The sequence below is a fragment of the Monopterus albus genome, unplaced genomic scaffold (assembly GCF_001952655.1).
Source record: "Monopterus albus unplaced genomic scaffold, M_albus_1.0 scaffold3.1, whole genome shotgun sequence".
NCBI classification, from domain to species: domain Eukaryota; kingdom Metazoa; phylum Chordata; class Actinopteri; order Synbranchiformes; family Synbranchidae; genus Monopterus; species Monopterus albus.
This window is the reverse complement of record NW_018127883.1, coordinates 631,735-641,869: the sequence shown is the minus strand read 5'-3', so window position 1 is coordinate 641,869 and position 10,135 is coordinate 631,735. Positions and strand designations below refer to the sequence as shown.

Genomic DNA, 10,135 nt, shown 5'->3' with positions numbered 1-10,135 from the left:
GAACCACACAAACATGCACACACTCTGCTGCTGTAGTCGGAGTTTACAACCCACCAGAGGGCAATGTTTGGTATCTAATGCTTCACATAACTGAGATTATGCTAATGTTATATGTATAACTTATGACTTCTACAGTATACAGTGATAGTTACTCACTCTGAGGGAGGGTTGAGGTCCTCTGACCTGGTCTCAAAGAACTTAAGAACCTCCTCACTTTGAGAAATATGGGAGGGAAGCTTCATCAAAGCCTGGGGGAGAGAAGGGAGGTAAAGAGCTACTGTTTGCAGAAAAAAACATATTTAAAATGTTCCATGGATAAAAGTATTGTAGTTATTTTGAATGGCAATGAGTAACCAGCTTCAAACACTTAGTCACTGTACAGTCACTCAGACGAGAAGACCAGGCGGAGATGTGAAGGGTGTGGAGGGGAAGGAAGGAGGCTCTGAGCACAGAGTGAGGGTTAAAACAAAGGGAAACACACAGGGGTGATACCTATAGTATAATAACAGCCTGTCTCAGCTGTGTACACATTCAAAATGAGATGCTGCAACACGCTTAAAGACAGCCTTATTAAAACAATATTAGAAAAGAATCTGGTTTTGTTGTCTTTAAGCTTCTTACCCTCACAGAAAATCTTGTTCTTCTAAAAGAAAACTGGTGCCACACTTGGCAACACACCTGCTGCACATTCCCTTCCCTAACCTACTGAATATAATAGGGTCAGGTAGCCGTCTGCACTGCTACACATTAAGTCTGCTGATTCATTCCTATTCATTGGATTCCGTTTTACCCCTCTGTGCCCCCAATTCCCTCTTTTCCTTTATAGGCTGCCTATTTACATTGGTGACAGGAAATGACCAGTGCAGATAGAGCAGTTGCTTTCCTGTTGAGGCTGGTGGGGAAGATAAATGCTGAGGTCTGTCTTGAAAATACTGTGGCAAATGTTCAGGGAGCAAAAGACTGACATATATAAAGTGCTCTTCCAGCCAGCACATGAACCAACAATGAGTAGTCAACATTTACTGTCCTAGAAGACAAGATGTATGGTGCTAAAAGTGCTTATTTTATGAACTCAAAAGTGGGTAAAGTGCATTTCTGAGAACATTATGAGTCAGATAGCCTTTGTCTTACTTTGCAGTAATTATCCAGGTGCTTCAGCCTTTTGACGGCTACATCTCTGATGTGACTTCGGCGAAACAACACTTTACCTGAGGAAAAACAGAGCACACTTACTGCATACATCTTCACAAATATTAAAAGAGAACAATTAAACTTTCAGATAGTCAAACACACTCATTAAAAAGCCTACTATTTATTAGGCATTTTAAAAATTGCCAGTCTGGATGAAGGGACAAAATAGTAGCACTTGAAAAAGTTGCACTAAAAGTTGTAAAGTAGAGGATTTTTTAAAATCAATTATTCACTGATTCTAAAGGCAAAATGACACTGGCTGGGATCAAACAGCATAGCTTGTCTAACAAAAGATCTCTTCACTGTTCCCTGCTTTGTCCCACAAGGAGTCCATCAGACTAGACAAATTGCTCTGTGCTAACCACCTACTGACATGCAGACCGCAAAATGATCTGGCCTGGGTGGGGTACAGCAGTTAAAAAGACAAAGCAGTATGGTAGGCTATGCTATGGAGGATGTAGGAGTTCTAACAAACATCAGTTGTGCATGAAAATGATGAAGGTCTTTCTTTTGCTCTCCTGGATAAATCTAAATTTTATGTGAGAGTGATATACATGCTAGGCTGCACTGTGTTTTATCACCTGGCAAAAAAGGTATAATCCTCTTTTTGGGGTCCTTCTGCCCTCCTTCAATTGGGAATTTGTCAAGAATTCGCATCTGTAAAAGTGAAGGAGAAAGTCACGAGTTACAAACACAAGTTGTGCAGCAAGACAACTTGTTGGAGCATTTTTGACACGTGGCAATATAAACGGCCAGCAGGCAAGTTTTTTAATTAAAGTTGAAAGTGGAGGAACCTGGAATGAGAACAGAAACAAAAAAAAAAGGGTTTGCAAACTCTCCAGGAACAATTAACCTCTCTGTTATGGTCCATGAGTTCAACACAGGGCATAATTGCATATCGCCTGAAAGGTTACTGTGTTGTGAAACTACCAACAGTTTCACTTTGATCTGTGGGGCACCAGACTAGGTTGCATCATCCACACTTATCTGTAAAGAAAAATCAAAGCAAGTTCCATTTAAGGGGCTTAAAAAGTCAGAGGAGTTAATTAACACTTTGATATTAAGACTTGACACTACAATTGTCCATTTACAGGATCGATCTGCTGAGAGATACAGTGCAAGACTAAATAGACAATGGGAAATCGATACAAAGCATGCTGTGTCGGGTCTTTTATGATGACAGCATATAGCTATTTCCTTCCACATGGTGCAATTTGTAACTGTTTCCACATCTGTCTCCTTGTATATATGTGAATCTATCCCATGTGTACAAGGAACATGTGCGCATGATGTATATGAGCTTGTTTGTTTAAGTGCAGAAATAAACATGTAATATAAATGCATTAATCCAAGTGTCTGTATCACAGACAAGAGCTTCTACTTTCCTCTTTAAATAAATCATGGTAATACCATAAATGCACACACACGAGCATCTTACAGTAACAGCAAACTCAAATCCAGATGTAGCCCCACCTTTGTCAATTCTGCCTTGCCTTGTTCCAGATGTGCTCTACTAAACAGCAAAGGCTGCGAGTGCCAAACTAAAGCACATTCAACTCTGAGGTGACCAGGGGACTACTCTCAGTTTGGACCGAGCCAAACAGAACTAGGTGGAGAAACAGAATCAAGCTTGACGCGGAAGCTGGATCCACTCAGTCTGGACCTGCAGTTGTTTGTTTCTTCAGTAAGAGGTGGTTTGGTTTCTCTACTTGTGGTTCTTTCTTTCCTGTACTCATCTGCTGCCTTTGCTAAATCTCTACATTTGGCTCAGGGCATGGTGTTTCCCCCCTCCTCCGCAATAGCAACAGCAAACGAGAAATGGTTTGTTGTGAAGAGGACGGCCACCCATATTGTGTTTTAAGGAATAAGTAAAGGGCTGAGTATAAAGAACAGCTCTGGTTAACCACACCTGCACACATGTCACAGCAAGAGTTCTGATCTTACTGAGAATAGAGTTTTATACTCCTAAAACTGAAAAGACAAGACATCCAATATGTATACAAGCCAGACTTTTTTTTATTTTATTTTTTCCAAAACTCAGTTTTTGTAAAGGTACACTGACAACTTTATTGTTTGCCTGACAGACTACACTGCACACTCATCATGCTGTCAACTTCCCAGCTGGATGTAGCCATATACTCCCTCTAAGACGGGAGTGTTCACTCAACACCTTTAGAAATGAGAGACTTCTCATCAAGCGGCAGTGATGACATCACCTCCTGGGACCTGCCTGGACAGACTCACAGCTCCACGGGACAGGTGTGAAAGCTGTTTCTGTGGCAACAGCCCAGCAACTTGGAGCCATATTCTGAGAGGAAATATTTCTCACAATTCATACACCATTAATTCAGAAGCATCCAGGAACAGAGATCCTGTATTTACTCTTTATTGCTCTACTAAACAAAATTCTTCAGCGTTAGCCAAGTGTCCCCACTGGGAAAATGAATATGTCCATGTAGCAACAGGTGCTATGATCCAACCACATTTGCCTCTCTCAGTGTTGAGAATAAATGCCAGTCGAAGAAAAAGCAATAAACATATCTCTGTTTTGGCATGATGCCACTGTGGACATAAATTATGGTGTCAGGAAAAACTCAGACAGCTTCTGTACACTGTAACGATAATCACATGAAGCATTTAACCTTAGCTGCACTGACAGGAGTGGGGAGGGAGAAACAGACAAAGAGACACTGCACTGTGCAGCAGATAAAGAAACAGTTGAGAAAGGCATCTCAGACAGGGGGAGTTTGGAGGAACGTTGGAGTAGGAAAGCAATGTGATTCCAACTCTGGGTTGTGTTTTGGCATCTACGTGACAGTTGTTTACTGCAGAGAGATTATGGTGCAACAACTTCCTTTGGTCAGAAACTGTCTCAGATTCATTTACTGGTAAGCTGTGAGTAAATGTTGTTAGAAAGGTTGAATTGTCATCATTATCAGGAAACGATACACACTCACATTTAAATTAACCTGTTCATCTTTGGAAACTGACTATAATCATATTATTCATTAAGAAAAGAAACTCCAGTGATTGTTGAGGTCATTTCTCAAGCTAAACTGATGGTTCAAGGTTCTCAAATGTGAAAATTCACTGCTTTTCTTTGTCCCATATGATAGTAAATTGAATATTTTGGGGAGTTGGACTACCCTATTCATTAAAAAAAAATCTAAGATATTATTGTAATTTTTCACTGTTGTCTGATATTTCTTTGACTAAATCATTAATTGATTAATTGCAAAAATAATAAGATTAATCAATATTGAAATTTATCATTAACTGTTGCTCTAATTTAGAAAGTTTTTTTTAACTGTTTATCATTAATCTGACAATATTATACTATAGTAGAGTAATAAATCGGTCAAGTACTCTTAAATAATTCACTTCTGATCTTCCACAGCCATTTGTTTGTCTTCCCTCATTTGCCTACAAAGATGCCCATGTTTAACACAAACAGTTTTTTTGAAAGAAATAACCTCAATAAAATCCCATTTTATGTCGAGAATGTAGGCCAGAGAAATTATAACGGGTCCAATTCCCCAATCCAAAAATAATGATTACTAAGGGGTTCTCAAGAGCTGTCCAACAGGAAAGCAGGCCAGGTTTCACACCCCACAGTCCCCCTGTGGAATCCTGTGACCCATGTGTGCTGCCCACTGTGGTTAAAGGGTCTGGATGAGTAAGACCTCACTCTCTCTGTATGGCAGTAAACTCTGCTTGACACACTGACCAATTCTGCTCACGTCAAACATGTGCGAGCCAAAACCATTTCCCTCCGATTTGAGAAACAGCCTTTAATGGAATTCAGGCTCAGCAGTATTCAGCCTGTAAACAAATGGATCCAAACAAGGAATTAATGGACTTAACTCTGCACATCCATTAGAAAAAGCCCCCTTCACTTTAGGTCAGCAGAAAAGACAAAGAGAGGAGGAGCTAGATAAAAAGGAGGAGCTCTGACAATTTATGATAATTACTTCCCAGAGGACCAGTTATGAGCTCTGTTTAGTGCACTAGAGAGGTTTAAAATGTTAGCAGTAAGTGCACTTTTGGAAATCCATTTGGCAGTGGAAATTGATACTTGTTCTTTAAAAGACAAACAGCAAAGCTGCCTGTTGCTTGACAGGGCTTTATATGGCCAACTGTATAGTGCTGACTGAAGTTAGACATAATACAAACAATCGGCCACGCTTAAAAGACATGTCTTGTTCTGTGACCTTACTTAGCTTTTCATTCTGAATTAATAGTTACCGGATGAGATCATGGTCACATTTGTCAGGCCAAGGGTGTCAAATGCATTTTTTTCTCTGTCAAATCTAGCGAACATAAAACATCCAATTGTGCAACAAAGACAGAGAGCTGTGCAGAGCTCAGAAAGGACTGTAGGTGTCAGTTGGCAGGCGCACAATCACAAAAATCTCAGTTTTTGCCTCGAGAAATGACAACTCTATTAATACAGACCCTCGAAAAGTGAGAGCACAGATCGACCGTCATCGCTTAGCTTTGCTGAAATCATAAAGAGACATCCAGCAGTGAAATAGTTGTGTGATCTCAATCTCCAAAGCAAAGCATCTTCCTTTAGTCATTAAATCCAAGCTGTACAAACTGTTCATTACACCTAACCTACAACGTCCTCCTTAATTCATCCAGAGCATTCTGAACTTGGTCCATGCATTACCTAAACCACATCCTCCTTCTGTAGGAAACTTAGTGCAAATCTCTCTGGTGGAGCCATTTTCCACAAAATAATTTTCTGTAACACTTTAGGGTGTCTGCAGCTATCAGTGTGCGTCACACTGCACACTCCATCTTTTACCTGCATGTCTATATCCATTTAACTACAAATTAAACACACAATCCCTCCCTTTTTGTATGGACAGCTGCAGACTGTTCTTCACAGATTAACAGGACCAGGCAAACACACCCCGGCAGAGGGATCTATGAACAGGATTCATGTTTATAGAGACAAGAGAGATTTTCTGTTTCCATCAAAAAGACTAGGGCAGAATTTTCCTGGCTATTAGCAAGAGACCAGAGAACAAAGGGCTTCCTCTGCTGCCTCAACACGGCCAGCCCACCAGAGTCACAGCATTGTAGAGTGTGTCTGCCTGAGAGGGTTAACAAACAATAGTTAGAGTCAACCTTTTACAAGAATAAATTACCAGAAGCCATTGGATCACTCAAAAAAAATCCCAAGGCATAACTTTGCCCTATGCTGTATTCTGCTTTCCGACAGAGCCCAACTTTTCTTCCTGCATCTGTGGACTAGATTTCCCCCATTTCCCTATTTCCAGGCAGGTTCTGAGAGCCTTAAATGAGATCTTTCACTAAACTAACTCCTGGCAGCTGAATAGAATGAAGTGACCCAAAGGTCAAACTGACCTCAGAATTGAATATGGCAACAAGAAGAAGACTTACAATTAAAGCTGCTGAAGTAGTTGGCTATTCTGATAGTGTAACATACCTGTAGGCCAAAGAATTTGCTGTATCTCCTGTAGATGACATGGGAAGTGGAGTCTGAGTAAGTGACGTTGATAAGGTACACCTAGTGAGAGAGGCACAAACAAAAGAGGCCCATTACGAACAAAGCCACTTAGTGAAAGACATCATGGCACCGCTTCATCTTGACTTGCCCTATTGACACAAAGTGCATTCCCTCCTGACTTAACTTCAAGGTGTCATCAAAGGTCAGATAAACTCATTACGTTCCTCTGTTTCAGTCACACTGGAAAGCCGTCAGGAGTCAGTGAGAGGGCAAATAGCTTTCAAGCATTTTGTCATTTATTAAGACCAATCAAAAATGGAAATATCATTTCATTAGCAGACATTAGTCAATTAAAGAATAAAACACTGTTCATGGAACTTTTCCCAAAATAAACTGTCTGTTTGTTTCAGCAATAAAGGGCCCTCAAATAATCGTGCAGGCCCTGAGGTTTGGAGACAGATGACTGCACCTCATGCATTTCCATTTTAGCACATGGCAGACAAAAGCAGTATTTTCATATGGTGGCAATCTGCATGGACATCAGTTACTAGTTTGAAATGCAGTCTTCATTCTGCATGCTGTTCTACACTGAGAGTGTGCAGTGAGGCGGAGCGAGAGCTCCAGACGTTAGCTAATTAGATGCAGCCAGTATGACCACTCTGAATTCAGGGAACAGCATGGCTCAAAATGAGGGTGTGTGAGGTCAAGGTACATCCCATATGAACCATAAACCCGATCCATGTTTTAAGGTGACTCTATATCTTATGCAAAAGGAAATAATCTGAGATCAACACATATTATGACGACAGTATTGCACACATTACAAATATTTTTGGTAATGCCAGGAACCTATTGTGATGGTTACAGCCAACGTTTCTAATCCATCATGAGCCCACTGCAATTTAGACAAAAGGAGTGGACTCTTTACAGTGGATTCAAAACAAGTAACAAGACAGCAATTGGCACAAAGACTGATGACTTGCCACTGGATCTCATCTCTCTTGAAAGGGTTCCCCCCCTTGCAATATATGTAAACAAGGATTAGTTGTCATGCACCCTCTGGCTCCAGTACCATGAGTTGCTGAAAGGAAGTCACACTTGAACAGTGAGGACAAAAGACAAAGGGTTGCTTCTTTCCTCAAACCGGATAAGCATTTTCAGTTGCTTAGCTCATAGATAATGAGATTTTTTTTTTCTTCCTCTTCTTCCCCTGTGGGACTTCCCAGTCAACCCTCACCTTCAGCTTCCATCCCCAGAGAAAATGTGTGCCTTGTGTTTAGTGGCCTCAGGGAGCCTCACTCAGCAAGAGATGGATGATGCAATTGATCCAAACTCTCAGGTTAATTAATATAATTGTACCTGATGCACTGATTGATTTTTGCAGCCCCACTGAGACATGTCTTGTGGCTCATCAGATATAATTGCTCAAGTCATTCAGATAGGCTGCCAGCCTGTCCACAGTGCACCCCGCCTTTCACCCAATGTGCGCTAGTATTGACTCCAGCCCCCCATGACCCTCTTCAGGATAAGAAGTATCGATACTGGATAGATTGATGGATTAAGATAACACCAAGATCAGTCTACACAGCCAAACAAGTGTGCAGCCATGCTAGCAGTTGCCAGAGGCACAACTGTACAGTGGCACTTATGCTAAATGCCAGCATAAGAATGCCAATACACTAACAATGACCATTCCAACATGTTGATGTGTTATTGTTAAATGACATCTTTTTTATGTTGTAGCCACACTTTGTTTCAGACATCCAACAACTAATGGTTGGATTGCCTAGTTTGAACTTTCATGGTCTCCAGATGATGAATTATACTGCCACTATTAACCCTGTGATTATTAACACCAACAGGTTCACTTATCCAGTAAGTTGTGTCTGTTGTACTTAAGCTGTGAGACCAATTGTCAGTCAAAAATGGACACAATATACTGTCTGACTATGAGACTATTACAGTAAGTATTCAATGCCAGTGCCTCAAGTATCAGATAATTACAGGCAGTAAATATAACAAACTGTGAACAAGAGATAAATCTTCATGCCTGTGATAATACATGGTGATCTTATATCTAAAACTATTATTTCCTCTGTTTAAAAGGCTCTCGCCTCCCCTGGTTCTGTTTTCTAAGGCACCTTTGACAACAAACAAATTTACATATGTTACTCTTCCAGCAAGTACCACCTGTTTTACTCTCTACTGGTGAAGAACCACCTCTAACATCTAACTATCAGCTATCTCTGATGCTGCCTGACTGCTCCACAACCAGCCTGTACATCAACTTTGCCTTAACTACCTCAGTACACTACACACTCTACTGATTATAAGAGGGATATACACCACACGTGTGTATAACCAAAGTATGTAAGAGTCTAATTACTGTGTAATACTAGGTAATGACATGTTTTCCTAATGAGGCAGATGTTTTAATCTTGTTTCTAACTGCCACAATAAGAAAGATGTCAGATAAATAGCAGGTTCTTTGTCATCTGGGTTTGTTTAATCCCAGAATCTCTGACAATGAAAACATGTCTATAGCCAGTGATGACAAGCATTAGAACTGAGATTTTGGCTGGATGCTGGCACTAGATAAAAAAGTGATTTCAGTGTGACTTTGACTGGTTGCCAACTGACTCTCACTGGGATGCAAGCGCCAGAATTCTGTTCTGAATGTAAAATGATCAATGCAATTTCATTCCCTCTGAGCTGCTATCACTCAGGGAACATGCACATTCACTTAGTAACTGCACTCACTAAAAATGTGTTAATTAAAACCACTTGTGAAATCTGTTCAAAATATCTACAAATGTAAAATAGCTACTTGCTAAACATGACAGATGAAACACAGTCCAAAGAGGCAACTTACATAGTGTTTGGAGGGATTCCTTCTCTTCTGCACATCCACAACATTAACGCCAAGGACCGTTCGAAGCTTCATCTTGACGGAGAAAAGAGGAGTTGCACCAAGAAACACTATAAACAGTACAAAGGTAGAGATTCACCCATGAAATCAATACTGAATATCAAAACCCATAATGGACCTGCCGTGTGATGACACTGAAGAGAGAAGTTTGATTAAAGGGGGGGAAACTCAGCACTCAGGCTCTGGGTGCATCCGTAAAACGTTGGTGTCCAGCGGTCTGGGAGCTTCTGAAGTCCTTGTGAAACATGACAATACAATAAAAGTGGCGTTAATCAGCCTTCCCCTCCCTCCACAGGGGCTGGGCTGCACCGCCGCTGCGAACCACAGGCACAGGGGCAGTGCGAGTCGATAGGACGGGGCGGTCCCGCTCCGGCTGGATGGACACACGGCAGGACTGTAAGAAGAAGGGAAGTCAAACTGTTAGAAACTGTAAAGGTCTGTCTGTTCCAAAGTACATTTACCTTTGCATAAAAAGCTGATGAAAACAGAATAGAATTGCCGCATTAGGTAGGTAGGTTTTTTTTTAAAAGCATCGA

General features: G+C 40.9%; 1 protein-coding gene across 4 annotated transcripts in view; it reads right to left on the bottom strand.

Annotated features, from left to right (window-relative positions):
- Positions 1-10,135, bottom strand: part of sh3pxd2ab (SH3 and PX domains 2Ab) — a 52,826-nt gene that overhangs the window by 39,879 nt on the left and 2,812 nt on the right. For 3 of the 4 annotated variants that reach the window (XM_020600791.1, XM_020600814.1, XM_020600797.1), the window contains exons 2-6: positions 9,543-9,993; positions 6,650-6,730; positions 1,773-1,848; positions 1,132-1,208; positions 157-248 (exon numbers count right to left, since the gene is read on the bottom strand). In XM_020600791.1, the coding sequence (XP_020456447.1) occupies positions 157-248; positions 1,132-1,208; positions 1,773-1,848; positions 6,650-6,730; positions 9,543-9,614 (398 nt within the window). In that variant the 5' untranslated portion in view covers positions 9,615-9,993. The remainder of the gene's footprint in view (positions 1-156; positions 249-1,131; positions 1,209-1,772; positions 1,849-6,649; positions 6,731-9,542; positions 9,994-10,135) is intronic. The other variant, XM_020600804.1, reaches the window with a different exon arrangement.